The sequence below is a fragment of the Scyliorhinus canicula genome, chromosome 3 (genome assembly GCF_902713615.1).
Source record: "Scyliorhinus canicula chromosome 3, sScyCan1.1, whole genome shotgun sequence".
Lineage (NCBI taxonomy): Eukaryota > Metazoa > Chordata > Chondrichthyes > Carcharhiniformes > Scyliorhinidae > Scyliorhinus > Scyliorhinus canicula.
This window is the reverse complement of record NC_052148.1, coordinates 72,918,229-72,938,151: the sequence shown is the minus strand read 5'-3', so window position 1 is coordinate 72,938,151 and position 19,923 is coordinate 72,918,229. Positions and strand designations below refer to the sequence as shown.

Below are 19,923 nucleotides of genomic sequence, written 5' to 3'. Positions count from 1 at the left end.
TGCTTCATATTTTGAGGGTCTAGAATGAGGTGCTTGTACATACAATAGCGATTAAGAACTGACAGCAAGATATACTTATGTACATTGTAAGGAACCCTCTTGTGAATCCTCATTGGACTCTTGTTTCCCTTTTAATTCCTGTTCTTTTGGCTGTTATAATTCATGCACCTGTGCATTGCTGGGGCCTACACCTTTAATAAACAGTGGCAGGATGTGCTCGGGCATCAGCGATGACACATTTTGATAAGCTTGGCCGGCAGCCAATCAGCTCTCCTAGAATTGCCAGGACACGCACCTGCTGTTGATTGCAATTGGTGGAGCATTTCAGAAGCTTTTAGACAAGCAGGCTGGCTCTCCAATTTCAGTTTTGTTTTTTGGGAAAGAGCTGAAGAAGGCTTTAAGTTCTCTCTCCCTGAAGGGGATGGATCTCTCTCAAAAACCCCAGTTGGAGGCTGCATTTTCTAGTCAGCTGAGCTGGTGGGCATTGTCTTGTCAGACCGATTTCCAAGTCAGTTTTAATTGGAACTGCAGAGCTCAGCTGAATTCTTTTGAATCTTCTCCCAGAAGCGTTGGAATTCTCTGAAATCTTAGCTGGAACTCCCTTCAGGTAAACAGAGCAGTTATTGACACTCAAAGCCTGAAGGCAGAGCTGGGGAGGGGTAACCTTCTAGGTCCCTTTCCCATTAAAGTTACCAGACCACTCAAAGGCTTCATGAAAACTGCTGCTCCGATAGTCTGTTTAACTGAGACAAACTGTGGGTGAGTCTGCTGAAGCTGACCACATATCAGAAACTGAGCAGACCTGAAGTGCATCTTCCATGGGTAAGGCTCAGCTCAACACAAGTTGAAGCGTGTCCCTAGAGGGGATCCCACAGCCTCAGAATCCATCCTGAGCCTTGAAGATCCAAACCAACCCGATGATTTTCAACACCTTGCATTCTGAAGAGATCACTGCCTACAAAGATCTCAACCTCAGTAGAAAAGATCGTCAAATCTCTCATACCTTTTAATCGCTGTTATTTTTTAATCTTTCTTCTCTTCTCCACGGTGTGCCTGTCTGGGTGGAGTGTGGGATGGGGTTTGGGGAATAATTAGATTTGCAGGCCATTGTTCCATTCTTATCATTATATGTTCATCTTTTACTCTTGTTATAAATAAACAGCTTTGTTAATAGTTTACTTACAAATCTGGTGCTTGTAACTCATTGGAGCAGTCAACAGTCAAAGACCTCAGGGAAATACAGAAAATATTGTTTAATTCACTTATGTTGGGACTCCGGGGTCTGTGGGGCTGGCATTGACCGCGTACTATCCCAGGGTGTTGTAACAATATAGAGTTATGAGACTGTGGAATTTATTTCCTGAGTCAATGGTTGAGGAAAAATCAATGTTGCAATTTAAGATTTTGGATAGGTGGAGGAAGGAAAAGAGAATAGAGATAGAGGAACAGGGTGGGTAAATGTGATTGGAATTATTTGTTTGCATGGAGGGTGAAATCTGTCATTAAATGCTCCAAATGGTCTCCTGTGTCATACAGGACAGGGGGAAGTAACAACTTAAATAGGACAATGAGAGGATGATATGCCTCACTATCCCAATTTTCCTACAACCTCCACTGAAAGCTCACCTGAGTTTGTGTGGGATCATGCAGCAGTATTCCTCGGTGTGTGTAATTTTTGAGCCGCCTGCCTTAAAAAGTATATTGTTGTATTGGAGGGGATTCAGAAAAGAATGACAAGGACTAGTCAAGAACTTTAGGTTATTGAGTTAGAGGAACAGCTTTGTAGAGTTCAGTTTGTTTTCACTGATATAGCGTAGATTGATGTTGACATCATTGGAAATGCTGACAGGTGACGTAAATGCAAATGAACTATTTGGCTCAGACAGTTAGTACAGAGCTACATTTCAGATGATTGGCCCTCTAAATGTGTTTAATGGGCATGCACGCCATCCCAGCTGCTTGCTGGAGTCAATAGGCAGGAAATGTGGCTCCCAAAGGCTCCAACTACTCTTGCTGCAATTACTTAACAAAGCTGGAAGCTTCCTGGTCTCTGCTGCCCAATACTCACCGGTATCAGTAGGCAGAGCCTTTGGAAGAGCTCAGTGTTTTGATTCATCTCCCTTTAACCAACAGTCTCCCTGAAGATTCATTCCTGCCAACTGGAAACTCTGAGAAAGCAGATGGATAAAGTTCTCCAGATGAGCAAAACATTCTCCACCAAGGTCAATGATAGAAAAAGAAGCTCTCTCCAGTTATTAGATTAGTTAATGATGGTTTTCATCAATCACAAGGAAGATCATATAATTGTACGAGTTACATTCCTGCCAACCACAGATGTGGTTATAATGGATCCAGCTGAAAGAAATCCCAGACAGCTCCTTGGAAATCAGATTCAGAAATACCTGTCACCACTCATTATACTCTCGCTATAACAGAAACAGCTGCAACTTCGAGAGACACGTGGTATCAGGTCAACTGCTTTGAAAACTGTATTAATCACAGTTCTGCGGAGTCCTGTGCTCAGCCTGCTTATGCCACCATGAGGAAATAAATAAACAGAGATATGACCTCCTTTGTTCATAACACTTTTTTAAAAAATGTTTTTATTGGCGTTTTCCAATTTTACAGAATGATACTTTTAACGGATGGTGCACCTGATATTTACATGTTGTACAGTTTCTTATTTACATACATATTTCTTAACGTACATTCTCACCGTCCCCCCTCACCCCCTCCCTGTCCCCCTCCCCATCCCCTTGTTGGTAGCCCCCTCTTCCGCCCTGGGTGTCCAACTGCTGAGCTCCTCTCCTTTTCTCTGCTGCGTTTGTTGTTGACCTAGTGAGTTCGGGCGAGGGTGGGTGGGCCGGGTGGGTGGGCCGGGTGGGTGGGCCCCCTCCCACCCTCCCAGCCCCCTTTTCCCCCTATGTTTCTCTCTGTGGCTCCCTTGGTTTCCCTCCTCACCTCCTCCCCCCTTCCCTCTTTGTACCTCCTCATTGTATGCATTCTAGTCTGCTCTCTCCCCGTCTCCCCGTCTTTCCCTAGTCGTTGTTGACCTCAAATAAACTATTTGTCTCGGACAGTTAGTACAAAACTAGATTTGCTATGGATCTGGAGTCACATGTAGGCCAGACCAGGTGAGAATGGCAGATTTCCTCCCCTAAAGGACATGAGTGAACCAACTGGGTTTATTTTTTACAACAATCAACAATGGTTTAATGGTCATCATTAGACTTTTAATTCCAGATATTTTATTGGGCTCAGTTTCAACCATGTACCATGGTGGGATTCAAACCCGGGTTCCCAGAGTACTACCCTGAGTCACCAGTCGAGTGTCAATAATACTATGCCCCCGATGCCCCCCATATATTTCTTTGATGCCACAAAGAGAAAGGTAACAGGAGATACCTGGGAAACTTTCCACATTTCTGGGTGGATACCAGTGTTGTGGCTATACAGAAACAGCTTAGCTCGTGCAGCATGAGGAGTTAGAGCATCAGCTTTATAGGGAGCTGGTTAAGAGCGCATCAGAGTTACCAAGCAATAGGTGGAAGAGCATGTGAAATAAGCAGTAGTAAGAAGAACAATGGTGCGGGAAGAGAATTGGAAGAAGAAGATGCTACAGGAATTATTTGACTCTGAATCTTCTCCTTTCAGTAAATTAGCCCTAAAATTCCCTAGAGCTAATCTCAAGAGTGAGAGGCAATCTCATTGAAACAGATAACGAGTGAAATTGGTCCACTCCAGGACATGAAACTGGCTCAGAGAGAATCAACAAATCTTTTTACACTGCGATAAATTATCTTTCCACTGAAGTTCAAAGAAAAATAGTTTTATGGAGACCCCTTACCTGGTCTCACTTTTACTTGGTTTGAAATGAAAGAACATTGCAGTATTCTCCATGTTAATGGAAAATAGAAAATGGCACAGTGACTGCCGAGTGTACTCGAACTGCTGGCAACGACCCCCAATGAAAGTTTCTCAAGGTGCCTGACAGGATAGATGCTTGGAAGGTAGTTCCTCTGGATGGACGGTCCAGAACTGAGGATCAATGAGGTAGATTAAGGGGTCAGTCATTTATGGCTGAGATGTGGAGAAACCTCTTCATTCAAAGGATGAGGAATCTTTGGAATCCTCCACTCTGGAGAGCTCCAGGTGGTCAATCATTGACAGAGGTGAATAGATTTTGGGGTACTTGGGGACTCAAAAGGGATGGAGCAGTTCCTGTAGCTAAGGTAGGTCAGTCATATTTGAGCAGATCAGGCTTGAGAGACCAAATGGCTTACTTCCACACTTATTTCTTATGTACATATTCTAGATAGCATTGAGTTAATACAGTAGGAATGATTCATACTCTCTGGTGGCAGCTCAGGAGAGTGGCTTCATCGATACTGATGTTCCAATGGTTTTCCCACTTGTCCATTTCCAAATAAGTCACACAGAATAGTGACCAAGGCACGTTCAGGGAGAATGGGAGGTATCACATGAATGAACACAGACTCCATCACTGAATGTAAATGCTAATGATGATCTACAGCAAGTGTGGAATGATAATTCAAAAAGCCAAAAGTAAAAGCATATCTAATCATAGAATCATAGAATTTACAGTGCAGAGGAGGCCATTCGGCCCATCAAGTCTGCACTGGCCCTTGGAAAGAGCACCCCACCCAAGCCCACACCTTCACCCTATTCCCGTAACCCCACCTAACCTTTTTGGACACGAAGGGCAACTTAGCAAGGCCAATCCACCCAACCGGCACATCTTTGATTGTGGGAGGAAACCAGAGCACTCGGAGGAAACCCACACAGACACGGGGAGAACGTGCCGACACGCACAGAGAGTGACGCAAGCCGGGAATCGAACCCGAGACCGTGAAGCAACTGTGTTACCATGCCACCCAGTAATCAATAACATTAGGAAGACAAATGCAATGTTAGCATTTATGTTGAGAGGGCTAAAATACAAGAGCAGGGATGTACTTCTGAGGCTGTATAAGGCTCTGATCAGACCCCATATGGAGTATTGTGAGCAGTTTTGGGCCCCATATCTAAGGAAGGAAGTGCTGGCCTTGGAAGGGGTCCAGAGGAGGTTCACAAGAATGATCCCTGGAATGAAGAGCTTGTTGTATGAGGAACGGTTGAGGACTCTGGGTCTGTACTCGGAGTTTAAAAGGTTGAGGGTGGATCTTAAAACTTAGAGGATACTGTGAGGCCTGGATAAGTGACATGGAGAAGATGTTTCCACTTGTAAGAAATCCGAGAACCAGAGGACACAATCTCAGACTAAAGGGGTGATCCTTTAAACAGAGATGAGGAGGAATTTCTTCAGCCAGAGGGTGGCGAATCTGTGGAACTCTTTGCCGTAGAAGGCTGTGGCAGCCAAATCACTGAGTGTCTTTAAGACAGAGATAAATAGTTTCTTTATTAATAAGGGGATCAGGGAGTATGGGGAGAAGGCAGGAGAATGGGGATGAGAAAAATATCAGCCATGATTGAATGGCGGAGCAGACTCGATGGGCCGCGTGGCTCAATTCTGCTCCTATGTCATATGGTCGTATTATCCCTTAAGCCTGAAAGCAATGAAACGGCAACTCAGGAATTGTTATCAGCAGGTTTCTAGGACAGCAATTCATCTCACACTACAACAACTTGTATATAAATGGCATACTTCATATAATAAAACATCTGAGGTGTTTCACAGGGACATAAGAACATAATTTTTGACACTGAACCACATATGAAGATATTAAACCAAATTTGATCAAGGAAGTGGTCTTTAAGGAGTGTCTTAAAGGGAGGAAGTGAGTCAGAGAGGCTTATGGGAGGGAATTCCAAATCTTGGAGCCAGGGCAGCTGATGTGAAACAATTGCAAATTAGGATGCCCTGAAGGCTGGAGTTAGAGGAACGCAGATATCTCAGCAGAATGTGGCACAGCTGGGAGGAGATTATAGAGACAGGGAGGGGAGAGGCCATGGAGCAATTTAAAGACAATTGGCTGGAGGCAGGATTTCTGCCCTTCGTTAACAGAAAGCCAGACCACAAGAGGGCAGCTGGATCCAAAGTCTGGGTGAGTGTTTGAGGGTGTCTAGCTGGCAGGCCCTAACGAGGAGGGCAAAGGGGATGGGGTAAAACATTGGGTGGGAGAGGATACTGTCCAGTAGGCCCAGGTGACCCATTAAGGAGAGACTCCCCCTGGAATGTAATTGCCCACTTAAGGGCGTCACTAGCAGGTGGGCTGTCCAATGCTGACCCACCACAGTATAATTGTGGTGGGGGGAATGGCAGATGTGTAGGTAGTACGCAGTCCGCCAATGAGCAAGTATAGAATCCAACCATAATTTCAAATCTGTTGAATGCAGAAGCGCACTTTATCTATGATAATATACTCAATGCATCTGACCACTTCCACATTGCTGGTCAGTTACCTTTTAAGAATAAAGCCCGATATTTAGTTTACCATACACTATGGCATATGATGTTGACACACCTTTTGAACTTACCTATCAGAAGGCTTCCTCATCCAAGCGAGGCTTCCCCTATGCTTCGCTCTTCCTCTAGGTTGCAGTGACACCTCTAGGTTGCTGTGATACAACCTAACAAATCAGGCCGCACTCCATAGAAATAGTGGGGGGGTCTAAAATGCCCAATCTAGCAATGGATTAGCTAGGGGTCAGATTGCTGCACGTGGGCATGCAACCCACACTCTTACCCTGCGGCCATAAAAATCCCATATAATGGGAAAGGGTGCGGGAATGTCGGGATCATGTCTTGTCCCCCATTTTTTAATCCTCTTTGCCTTCATTCCAAGAAAAATCCACCCTGTGTGTTCAAATGATGTTGCCAAGAGGCAGCATGTAGATGAGAAATAGGAGGATACCTACTAGGAAAAATCTGTGTGCACAGCACTCTGATATTCACTTGCATGAAGTTTACTTTGCTTTGCCCTGTCATTGAGAGTTTTTGCAGTACGGAAAGAGGCCCTTCGGCCTATGGTGTCAGCGCCGGCCAACAAGCAACTATTTACTCTCATCCCATTTTCCAGCACTTGGCCCATTGCCTTGAAGCTACGGCATTTCAAGTGTGTCAGGTGCAGACATTAGAAAAATGATGAAGAAAGTTTTTCTGTAATACCATCCAGTAGCAAAATGGACAACTTTCTGTTAAATATCCTAGGCACAGCAATTTATAATTTGCCCTGGGCTGAGTTCTTGAGCATAGAATTAATTATTATTCTTCAGAAAGAAGCTTTGTACAGCTATCACTACATCAAGGTTGTGTTACACTTGTCTCAACAGACAATTTAAGTTTAAAACATACTCATTCAAAGGAAATTGTTAAATAATTGCAGCGTTCCTTTTAATAACGCTCTTGTCCTGCGTGGAAGATGAATATTAAAAAGAATCAAAAACTCCTTCTGGCCTGGGGAAGAGTGAGCTCTCTTTTAGTTGGTGTTTCATGAATGTCACAATATCGAGCAGCATCTCAGCTTGCTTCATCTAACCCAATGAACGTAAATTTCTATTCCCTTTTTCACCCAAGTGTTTATCTTGCTTCTGCTTAATACATCTCTGTCATTTACATCAAGTTATTCCATGTGTTGCCAAGCTGCACATTAGAACCATTTGAATTTTCTCCACATCTCTCCACAATAATATTCAACATGGGACTTTTATTTGCTAGTGTATCTGGTAAAATATTAGTATGATAATAAATAATGTACTTTTAATTAATATGTATATTATTGAGAAGCACAAAACAATTATTAGAAACACAACTTTTCAACACACCACAGACAAATGACTGAAATCCAACTTATAGGAGATATAGCTTTAAACCAACAGAGCAAATTAGAGATGGAAAGATATTTTTGACTCCTTTTCTAACTAGGTGCAAAATAATGTTTTCACACATGTTCCTTTCTCCATAATCGACACCCCAGTCTCACACATACACCAGAAATGTGAGAATCACTCTGCACCAACACCTAAGACTCAAATTGCACGCCATAGACAACATGTGAATTGCTATCCTTCAAAAATGTTCGGTATATAACATTCTGAGATTCAGTTGATACTAAAATTGTAGGATACCTAATGATAGGGCTGGTTTAACACAGGGCTAAATCACTGGCTTTGAAAGCAGACCAAGGCAGGCCAGCAGCACAGTTCAATTCCCGTACCAGCCTCCCCGAACAGGCGCTGGAATGTGGCGACTAGGGGCTTTTCACAGTAACTTCATTTGAAGCCTACTTGTGAAAATAAGTGATTTTCATTTCATATACAGTTAAGAAAATTACTTACATGAATTTCTCTTCATTGTTGGTCTTTTCTTTTTATATTCTGTATGTTTATATTAAAGACTTAAAGGCATATTACATCAACCTACTTCTCGACCATTTATATTTGAATGGGCAGATATCGTTCAAAGACCTTCTAATCAATATTTAGTTGTTTGGTAGTACAGAGTACTGCTGAAAAAAAGAGACACATTGAAGCTTTTTATAATGTACTTATCAGGACAACTTTGCTGTTCGTAATGGGCAAGGTACAGACCATACACAACCAACCCATGGTTGCAAAACTCAAAACTAGGTGTCCAACATTGGATGTGATTCTGTGATTAGACAACATTTGCTAAATAGTCATCAGTGTATGAAGAATTATGCTGACAACCAATTTAAAATAGTCAGTCGAGCTTGCAGTGTGGTTCATTCTGGGGCCCTGTTCTTTGCAGACAGGAAGGTCATATGCACAGATCACACTGTTTCAGCTAAACAAAATAAGTGACAGCTTTTTGCTGATTCATTGCCCAGGGCAGTGCCTTAACCAATCAGGGTCAAACTGCCTGGTTTACATTTCAAGCAATGCTTGACAGTTATCTGCTTGTCACCATCAACTAGCGCATACTCCATGGCAACACCTCTACCAATCAGAGCCCACTTGCCAGCTAATCAGCACGCTCTTCTCATGCAGTATAAATTGCTGGTTTTCTCTTACACTGGTATTCATGCGAAGAGTCCTGATAAGAATAAGGCTAAAAGCTTCAACATATCTTTTCTTTTCAGCAATAATCCATATTTCCAGGATATTCAGTGCTTACCTGGCACCGGCAACATCAACACCAACCATCAACTGTCCATTCAACAACAACACTTCATCTCGGATTTTAATCTTCTCACACTTTGCAGCAGGACTGTGCTTCTTGACTTCAGTCACCCAAATATATCCAACATCCAACACAGGGCCTTTGCTACTCCTCTTTTTCATTCTGGTTTTCCCACTCTCTTGGTCACCTAGAGAATCCCAATATATTGGAACATTCCCAAAACGTACTCCAAGGTTTTCTTTGTCTCCTTCTGCTCTGGACAGGTAAGCGGTACAAATTTCAAAATCTTCTCTTCCCTTTTGCTCATGTTGCGCAGGACTTTCTCCCACTCCAAAATTCAAGTGTATGTATTCACAAAGCATCTGAATGGCTGAATGGCATAACCGAAGTCCTGGAGTTTGCTGTTCTTCCCTCAGCCTAATATGGAGCCAGCGTTCTAGGAGAGGGAGGTAGAGCTTAGCACTTTCTGCAGTTATTGGCATTGTGGGTCCCCCAGCGTTTCCACATTATCTAAAATCACAGGCAGTGGAAAACATGTTGCTGATAACATGGATTGCAAATCTTCAGATAATTGTAGGTGGCCTCCAGGCTCTTCGACCTCAACTTAACAGATCATGCCTGAAATTCCCATCAAGGATAAGCAAGGAATCTTTATCAATGTGTTCTTTTTTGATGCTAGTCAAAAAAAAAAGTTGGACAACAAAACAAATGAATTGTTCTGTCAGAGAACATGTACAGGGAGAGGTAGCTCTGAAAGCTGGACTGATACAATACATTTACTGACGCCGTGCAGGATATGATTTCGAACACCACAGAAGGAAAAGGCTGGTCATCCTTAATTCTGTCAAGGTCTTCTTCTTTAAAAAGAAAGAAAAGCACAGTTAGGAGAACATTTCAGAACAGTAAAAATAGTTCAAGAAAACAGTTTAAGAATTATTTTGGCAATGTCATCAATCCCTTCGCTTTATTACTTTTGTCAACCTTTTTTCTCTGTGTAGTTAAGAGTTCTCGAACTGAAGGATGGCTAATGTAATATAATATCTACTTTCAAAAGCAGCTTACCTAGGTAATCTCACATAGGGATGACAAGGTTATGGGTTCAAATCCCACTCCAGAAACCCTAGCACAAAATCTAGGCTGACGCTCCAGAGTAGCATTGAGGCTGCACTGTTCCTGTTGCTTTGTTCAATATGATAATAAACAGATGCCCTGATTGCTTTCTCAAACAAAATGGATCCTCTGGCTCTATTCGATGAAGAGCAGGGAGTTCTTGCCAGTGGCCTGGTCAACATTTATCCCTCCACCAAGATAACACAAAATCTGGTCATGGTGCTGTGAAAGTTTGTTGTGTGCAAACTGGCTGCTGCATTTCTTACATTACAACAGAGGTACATCGCAGAAGCATTTCATTGGCTGTTAATCACTTTGGGACATCCTAAAGTTGTGAACCGTGTTCGAAGGTCAAAACTGTGCCATTTAAAAGTAAACCTCTAATTCAGCGACTGCATTATAATGTCAACATCGTGCCCCTGCCAATTTACTTATCCCATGATTTTTACGTAGCAGCTGGAAAGTGGCTTGGATGCAGGAAAAAGGCAATCAATCACTGTTGATTCAAACTGGGGTGGAGCTATGATAAATAACTTCAAACTATTTTCGGTGTTGGTTATGGTGGAGTGATAATAAAGCCCCAGGAAAATTCAACTGGCAAAATTAAGTCAATGAGTTACACTATAATTTCCTCTTTGTGTGGCCTTCAAAACACCCTACACTGGAGAGGCATCCTTTCTAAAGTCCAGTCTCCAGAAGAACATCAGCCATCAATTAATTTTGAAAAAGAACTATCCTGTTGACAGCCAAATAAGTCGATGGACTAATATGTTATACCATTGATAACAGGGCATGACCGCCCCTGTGAATCTTCACGCACACATAGCCAATGTCCATCAGGATATTTAGGGAAGGCATCTACACCAAATCAGAAGGAAAGGCAGAGTGTTCAATCTATAGAAACCGATTCAAGAATACAAAAGGCAAGTGCCTAGTGAGGGGATCTGGTCAGCGAAATTTGTCTGAAACAGACAAGTAGGTCACTGTTCAATGCAGCAAGTTAGCATCTCTGTAGACCTGTGAGCTGGAGTTGATGGGAGAGTGAAATGGATTCTTCACCTGCATGTCAAAATGTCAGCAATTTTTGCCCACGAGCACAGGACCCCTTGTGTTTCTTAAAGGAAGAGTAATGAATTTGAAGTAAAGGCTAACAGCAGAGTATACAAAGAGAGAACTCCAGACTGTCTGACACCCAGCCGACTAAATTAGCTCATTATTTATGTGAATCTTCAGCAGCCCTGAAGCATGGAAATGTGTGCAGCATGTTGCAGGAAAGATACTGACTGCTTCATTAGTGAAGAATGACCCCTAATGCAAACAGGATGCAAAGTGAAGACTAATAACTGGATCAGTATCCCGTAGCTTCCATTTTAATTGCCATCTAGGAAATTCAATGGATTTAATTTCCAAGCTCCTTTTCATTCTGTTCACCATGAAAAGACTACCATTCCTTTATATGTGGGAAAACAAATAAATTCCTAACCTCCAACATCAAATGAGGGGAATTTATGCATTCAGGAATTTCTGCTGCTCAACAAGCTGGTAATGATTTTTATACTTTCTTGTGCTGCTTTTTGATGCTATCTAATTATGATACATTTCATCACCATAAATGACCACATTGCACTGTTTTTTACTGTTCTGCTGTCTTCAGGCTATCTGGTGCAGGTGTTTTAAATAAAAGAGGCACTCAACTCGACTTCATAAAATCGCAGCTGGTGTTTCCGTTAGTTTAACCCAACTTCTCCTTCACCCTACTGGAATGCACAAGGCATATTTTATACTCTTTTCAGTAAAGCTTCCAGTCTACCAGTGTGCGGGAACTGACATCGTATTCATAAGCAACAGGGTGGTTTGCCAGCCGTTTTGCCGATCACTCCTGTCCATCTCCATGGATCTAACTGAATGAACGAGTATTGGCAACGGACTGATAATACAGACAATCGAAAATCAGCTGCTTTCCTGAGCGTTTCTGTTCTGTCCACAGTACCACCATGATTTGTCACTTTGAAAAAAAATGAAAAAAATGAAAATCGCTTTATTGTATTTACGAGTAGGCTTCAATGAGGTTACTGTGAAAAGCCCTTAGTCGCCACATTCCGGCGCCTGTCCGGTGAGGCTGGTACGGGGCTGGTACGAGAATATGTACACTTTAACTCCCCTCCCACATACACTCTGACTTCTCTATCTGTTCTAATAAAACTAACAAACTATTCTAATAAAACTTAACTAAATCTTTAAGAATAGCATTGTTCCCTTGGTCACTCTGGACTTCACATTGACATTAATAACTTGAAACTTAGCAATACCCATCATTCTCTTCAGAGCAGTGGGCATTGTGATATGAGTATTATTACTGGGGGCCATTTTAGCTCAGGTGGCTGGACAGCTGGTTTTTGAAGCAGGTAAGGTAAAGGTAAAATAACCATAGTCCCAGATGACCATAGGCTGCTTTCCCCTTTGAGGGGGAGAACCAACTGGTGACGATTTAACCTGAGAATCGCCACACCTCAGGCGAGGGACAAGATCGAGAAGGTGGGGCCTTCACGAATCACCTCAGTCGGTCCAGGAATTGAACCAGCATCGCTGACCTTGTTCTGCACCACAAACTAGCTGTCTAGCCAAGTGAGATAAACCGGCTCGCAGGTCGGAGAACACCCCACCGAGGCCACACTCCTGCATAGAGGAGCTCTGCTCGTCGTAGCGCCTCAGTGCAGGATGGCATCCCAGTCGCTTGATTCCAACATGACCCCTGGACCCCACCCAAAGCCCCAACTCACCTATAATGGGGTCATCGGGCACCAACCCCCCGCCCCCGCACCTCACATAGGTAGGGCACCCCTGGGTCCGATCTGCGGCACAGCAAAAACGCCAAAATGCTAGTCCAACCACCTGGGGGCCTCCAATCTCCCAGGAGACCCCTTAAAATGCTGTTCCATTTGGTATACGTTTGCTGGGGGTCAGCGCTGTACGACACCCGCCTGAGGTCTCCCAGGCAAAGGGTTTAGAGCCTAGGGCCTCAGTAAAAAGGGTGAGGGCATATTGGAGTGAAACTAGCTGCCTAATATGTAGATTTGCCAAATACCGATACTGCCCCCAATGTGCAGGACTCAGATTACAACATTGTGTTAGATTTTGTGAGGCTTGGCGAGGCAGGTAGATCCTGGAAGAGGGATCCACCGGCATCGGCCGGCCAGTAGATCATGCCCAATGTTTTAAGTCTGTGACCAGGTCTTTCTATAACATCATTTTCTATTTTTGCTTCAACAATCAACTCTGAACTCATGAATCACATCAATTCAAATCAAAAGGAACATAGGAAATAATTTGGTAATAGCTGGGAAAGGAAGTAGATCATTCCATATACCCATAAACAGAAGTGTTCCAAACCATAATCTCAGTCTTGGGTGGTACATCAAAAATTAAGGTAATTCCCTTTCTACAGCCAGTTGCTACTGCGGAACTCCATTCAGACTAAGGAACATGAGAGAGAATGACCCAAAAAGGACTGCAGCACAGCTTACAAAATAATGGCCATGGCTGCTGAGTTCTCTGCAAAGTTGTTCATTCTTGGATACTTTCCAAGTGTTTGATTAATAAGGGGATCAGGGCTTTTGGGGAGAAGGCAGGAGAATGGGGATGAGAAAAGTATCAGCCATGATTGAATGGCGGAGCAGACTTGATGGGCCGAATGGCCTAATTCTGCTCCCATTATGGTCTTATGGTCTTACGCTGGAAATGAGCTGTGGTCACAAAGATTCACAAGGTGTAAAGCCTCTACCCATTCCAGCAATTACTGGCCAGTTTGCCTGCTTAACTACCTGAGAAGACTTTGGAAAAGAGTCATCAGGTATCATCATCACCATCATCCCAAGAACACTGACGGACGGCATGGTGGCTACCGTTGCTGCCTCACAGCATCAGAGACCCGGTTCAATTCCGACCTTGGGTGACCACCTGTGTGGAGTTTGCATGTTCTCCCAGTGTCTGCGTGTGTTTCCTCCGGGTGGTCTGGTTTCCTCCCACGGTCCAAAAATGTGCAGGTCAGGTGGATTGGGCATGCTAAATTGCCCCTAGGTGGGATTACGGGGATAGAGTGGGGGATTGGGCCTCGGTAGGGCGCTCTTTCAGAGGGTCGGTACAGACTCGATGGGCCGAATGGCCTCTTTCGGCACTGTAGGGATTCTATGATTCAATGATCAATCCAAGGACACTGACTTGTTCAATGATATTTTGATGGAGTAAATGTGGGAAATGGCCACTTCGGCAGGAAAAATAGAAAAGCAGCGTACTATGTAAATGGAGAGAGATTGCAGAAGTCGGCGGTGCATCGGGATTTGGGTGTCCTGGTGCATGACCCACAAAACGTTAGTAATCAAGTGATCAAGAAGGTAAATGGAAAGTTGTCATTTACTGCAAGGGGAGTGGAATATAAAAAGCAGGAAGTTTTACTGCAGCGGTGCAGAGCCTTGCTGAAACAACATCAGGAATATTGTGCACAGTTTTGGTCCCAATATTTGAAAAATGCCATAACTGCGTTATTAGTAGTTCAGAGGAGGTTCACTCGATTCATTCCTGGAATAGGGGAATTGTGTTCTGAAGGAAGATTGAACAGGTTGGGCCTGAGTTTAACAGAGTAAGAAGTGATATTATTGAAACATATAAGATGCAGAGGGGGTTTGATAGGGTAGATAGGGCAGCACGGTAGCATTGTGGATAGCACAATCGCTTCACAGCTCCAGGGTCCCAGGTTCGATTCCGGCTTGGGTCACTGTCTGTGCGGAGTCTGCACATCCTCCCCGTGTGTGCATGGGTTTCCTCCGGGTGCTCCGGTTTCCTCCCACAGTCCAAAGATGTGTAGGTTAGGTGGATTGGCCATGATAAATTGCCCTTAGTGTCCAAAATTGCCCTTAGTATTGGGTGGGGTTATTGGGTTATGGGGATAGGGTGGAGGTGTTGACCTTGGGTAGGGTGCTCTTTCCAAGAGCCGGTGCAGACTCGATGGGCCGAATGGCCTTCTTCTGCACTGTAAATTCTATATGGGAGGATGTTTCCACTTGTTTACACAAGGGTAGTGGGTGCCTGGAACTCGCTGCCAGAGGAGGTGGTGGAAGCAGGGACGATAGTGACATTTAAGGGGCATCTTGACAAATACATGAATAGGATGAGAATAGAGGGATACGGGTCCTGGTTTAGCACACTGGGCTAAATCGCTGGCTTTTAAAGCAGGCCAGCAGCACAGTTCAATTCCCGTACCAGCCTCCCCGAACAGGCGCTGGAATGTGGTGACTAGGGGCTTTTCACTTGAAGCCTACTTGTGACAATAAGCGATTTTCATTTCATTTCATTTCATTTCAAGTGTAGAAGATTTTAGTTTAGACGGGCAGCATGGTCGATGCAGGCTTGGAGGGCCGAAGGGCCTGTTTCTGTGCTGTGCTTTTCTTTGTTCTTTGTGGGAGGATTTAGAACTAGACGTCACAGTTTAGGAAAATGAGATCTACCATTTAAGATGGAGATGAGGAGAAACATTTTCACTCAGAGGGGTGTTAGTCTGTGGAATTCTCTTCCCCAGAAAGTGGTGGAGGCTGCGTCACTGAATCTTTCAAGTCATAGTTAGATGGATTTTTGATAGATGTTGGAACCAACAATTCCACGGACACGTGCTTGTAGGATTAGAATAGCGGTTTTAATATACTTACAACAGAGCCAGCCTGTTAGCCGTTGAACTTTCGGTGAATTGGCCGGCTGACCCTGTGGCACTGATCTTTATACAGCAGCTCCCGGGGGAGGAGTCCTGGGCGGAGCCAAGGGAGAAGCCCCGTACAACTCTCAAGCATTCCCAGAGCTACTCCCCCTGGAGGTCAGGTAATGCAACTGCACTTACAATATAGACACATGTATATACAGGTTATAATCCGGTGTGAATCACATTCACCACAATAGACAACGGAGTCAAAGGTTATGGGAGGAAGTCAGGAAAGTGGTGTTGAGATCGCAACCAGATCTTATTTGTTCTGAGATGTATTCTTCTATCTTGGACTCAAGGTGTTGGACTTGCTTCCTAGACGATGGGCATATCCGCTTAACTCCTGGTACTACATCTAAACAGGTTACTAATTAGACACATGGCTCCTAGGCATGATTCCACAGGTTATAATCCGGTGTGAATCACATTCACCACAATAGACAACGGAGTCAAACGTTATGGGAGGAAGTCAGGAAAGTGGTGTTGAGATCGCAACCAGATCTTATTTGTTCTGAGATGTATTCTTCTATCTTGGACTCAAGGTGTAGGACTTGCTTCCTAGACGATGGGCATATCCGCTTAACTCCTGGTACTGCATCTAAACAGGTTACTAATTAGACACATGGCTCCTAGGCATGATTCCAACTTCTCCTGAGAGTCTAGCACATGACTGACTGGTGTCAGTGGAACATCATCATCTACATCATACATTAGTATATCCCATCTGTTAACCCTTTATATTGACTTATTGAAATACACATCAGGCTCAAAAGTCCCTAGTCCCATGCTCCTAACTCACACCAAGAAAATCATGGTAAGAAGTCTTTCACCACCAGGTTAAGGTCCAACAGGTTTGTTCAAATCACTAGCATTCGGAGCACTGCTCCGTCCTCAGAAAATCCTACAAGAGGAAAAATCGCCAGTGATAACTTGCTGTGTTAATTAGTGCACACCCCCTGCACCTTTAATAAGAAATAGAACACATTGGCATTGATCCTTTTGGCTTTTGACTAGGTTTGGTTTTAAATAGGTCATCACCCAGCTTGACATTCCCAGTGAGCTGATTCAATGGATATAGAATTTCCTGGCACAGAGCATAATAGATGTCAGAATTGGCACAGCAATCCAAATCAGGTTTTTCCCAATGGTGGTGATGGGGGGAGCCTCAGGCTTCAGTTTTCAGCTCATTCTTGTTGTTCACTATATCCATGGCCCATAATAGCCCTGAACAAAGGATTGGGCTTGCTCATAGTTGGCAGACGAGTATATGTTTTCGACATTCTTCAAGAACCCAAAGATCATCAGAAAAGTTCTCCAACGGCAGCACGGTGGCGCAGTGGGTTAGCCCTGTTGCCTCATGGCGGCACCGAGGTCCCAGGTTCGATCCCGGCTCTGGGTCACTGTCCATGTAGTGTTTGCACATTCTCCCCGTGTTTGCGTGGGTTTCACCCCCACAACCCAAAGATGTGCAGGGTAGATGGATTGAACACACTCAATTGCCCCTTAAATTGGAAAAAATGAATTGGGTATTCTAAATTTATAAAAAAAAGAAAAGTTCTCCAGATGCCTGGGCAATCCGGAGACGATTTGTGGCATCAACAAACTCATCTGAATCTTAGATAAAAAAGACGGTGATGAAGGGTGTGTGTGGAAGCTATCAATCGCAATTAGTAAAATCAATATCAAAGAAAAATGAATGAATGAATGGCTTGCAGATCAAAGATCTGAGGGGGTTTAAACACAGCTGACTGGTTTTCTCTTTTCAGGGATTGAGACGTGGTGCTTTCGCTGTCTGAGCCAGCAGCTGTATGTCCAGGTGAGTGTTACAACAGTATTTGCTTTCACTGCCTCTGTCTGGACTGCTCACTAGCTTCCGTAAGAAGTCTTACAACACCAGGTTAAAGTCCAACAGGTTTGTTTCAAACACGAGCTTTCGGAGCACGGCTCCTTCTTCAGGTGAATGGAAAGGCTTGTTCCAGAAATGTTTATATAGACACAGTCAGAGATGCCCCGGAATGCGAGCACCTGCAGGCAATCAAATCATCAAAGATGCAGAGAGAGAGGTAACTCCAGGTTAAAGAGGTGTGAATTGTCCCAAGCCAGTTCAGTCGGTAGGCCTCTGCAAGTCCAGGCTTGTTGGTGGGGGCCGAATGTAATGCGACATGAATCCCAGATCCCGGTTGAGTCCGCATTCATGCGTGCGGAACTTAGCTATAAGTTTTTGCTCAGCAATTTTGCGTTGTCGCGTCTCCTGAAGGCCTCCTTGTAGAATGCTGACCCGGAGATCAGAGGCTGAATGTCCTTGACTGCTGAAGTGTTCCCCAACTGGAAGGGAACAGTCCTGCCTGTTGATAGTCGCACGATGCCCGTTTATTCGTTGTCGCAGTGTCTGCATGGTCTCGCCAATGTACCACGCTTCGGGACATCCTTTCCTGCAGCGTATGAGGTAGACTACATTGGTCGAGTCGCACGAGTATGCGCCGCGTACCTGGTGGGTGGTGTTTCCACGTGTAATGGTGGTGTCCATGTCGATGATCTGGCATGTCTTGCAGAGATTACCCTGGCAGGGTTTTGTGGTGTTGTGGTTGCTGTTCTGAAGGCTGGGTAATTTGCTGCAAACAATGGTTTGTTTGAGGTTGCGCGGTTGTTTGAAGGCCAGTAGTGGGGGTGTGGGGATGACCTTGGCAAGATGTCCATCCTCGCTGATGATGTGTTGGAGGCTGCGAAGAAGATGTCGTAGTTTCTCCGCCCCAGGAAAGTACTGGACGACGACGAAGGGTACTCTGTCAGTGGTGTCCCGTGTTTGTCTTCTGAGGAGGTCGGTGCGGTTTTTTGCTGTGGCGCGGTGGAACTGTCGATCAATGAGTCGAGCGCCATATCCCGTTCGTACGAGGGCATCTTTCAGCATCTGTAGGTGTCTGTTGCGCTCCTCCTTGTCTGAGCAGATCCTGTGTATACGGAGGGCTTGTCCATAGGGGATGGCTTCTTTAATGTGTTGCACCCCAGTCCAACGCCGGCATCTCCACATCACTAGCTTCCAGACAGGGTCTGTCTTCTTGGGGGCTTCCAGACAGGGGTCTCTTTTTTTAGGGCGTCCTGTGGGGGGTCTATTTATTTAGGGGGCCTCTCGGGAGTCTGCTGGGGTCTCCTAATTTAGCGGGTCTCGGGTGGGGGGGGGGGGGGAGCAGTGGCATGGGGGGGGGGGGGGGGGGGGGGATCACCCAGAAAATCCCGAGGGGGGTGATTACAGGTTACAGCCTTCCAGAATTCTCCGGCCGTTCACGTCAGCAGGATTCTCTTGTCACGCTGGCAGCAGAGCTCCTCCTGCGGGTTTCACAGTGGCGTGGGGTGACTTCAATGGGAATGCCCATTGACAGCAGCAGGAGCAGAGATTCCCATCACCAGCAAACATCGGGCCACTGAGAATCAGGTGGCTGGGAGGCTGGAGAATCTTGTCAAACATCAGGTTGGATTTAGTGTTCGAGGTGCAAGACCCACCCACAGGATAGAGATTTGTTGGGAGACCGCGCATTGGGGGATGCCCAACCCAATTAGGTGACCACCGTTGAGCCTTCCCTGGGATTTAGGAACTGATGGCACAAATGTTAAGTGGGGGGTTACTGAGTTACGGGGCTAGGGTACATGCGTGGGCTTCAGTAGGGTGCTCTTTGTAAGGGCCGGTGCAGACTCAATGGGCTGAATGGCCTTCTTCTGCTCTGTAAATTCTATGATTCTATGATAAATCTCATTGTTCAAGAGTTACCAGCCCAGTCAGGGGCCAGCAGGGGGGGTGGCGGGGTGGGGGGCACGAGGGGGCGCAAGGGTCAGATTCAAGGCAGTGGTTGGCTCTCAGCAGACACCCCTCACCCTGAAGCCAGGTCCCTCAATTGGGTAGTAAGTGCCTTTGGCTTTACGGGAGGCCACTGGCAAACCTGACAGTTTTCTAAGACCTTCAGCTGTAACA

The 19,923-nt window shown here is 44.8% G+C and overlaps 1 protein-coding gene across 3 annotated transcripts in view; it reads right to left on the bottom strand.

Annotated features, from left to right (window-relative positions):
* The window catches only part of pdzd2 (PDZ domain containing 2), a 599,663-nt gene that overhangs the window by 402,824 nt on the left and 176,916 nt on the right, over window positions 1-19,923 (bottom strand). For 2 of the 3 annotated variants that reach the window (XM_038790713.1, XM_038790714.1), the window contains one exon: window positions 9,098-9,960. In XM_038790713.1, coding sequence (XP_038646641.1) covers window positions 9,098-9,585 — 488 coding nt within the window. In that variant the 5' untranslated portion in view covers window positions 9,586-9,960. The remainder of the gene's footprint in view (window positions 1-9,097; window positions 9,961-19,923) is intronic. The other variant, XM_038790715.1, reaches the window with a different exon arrangement.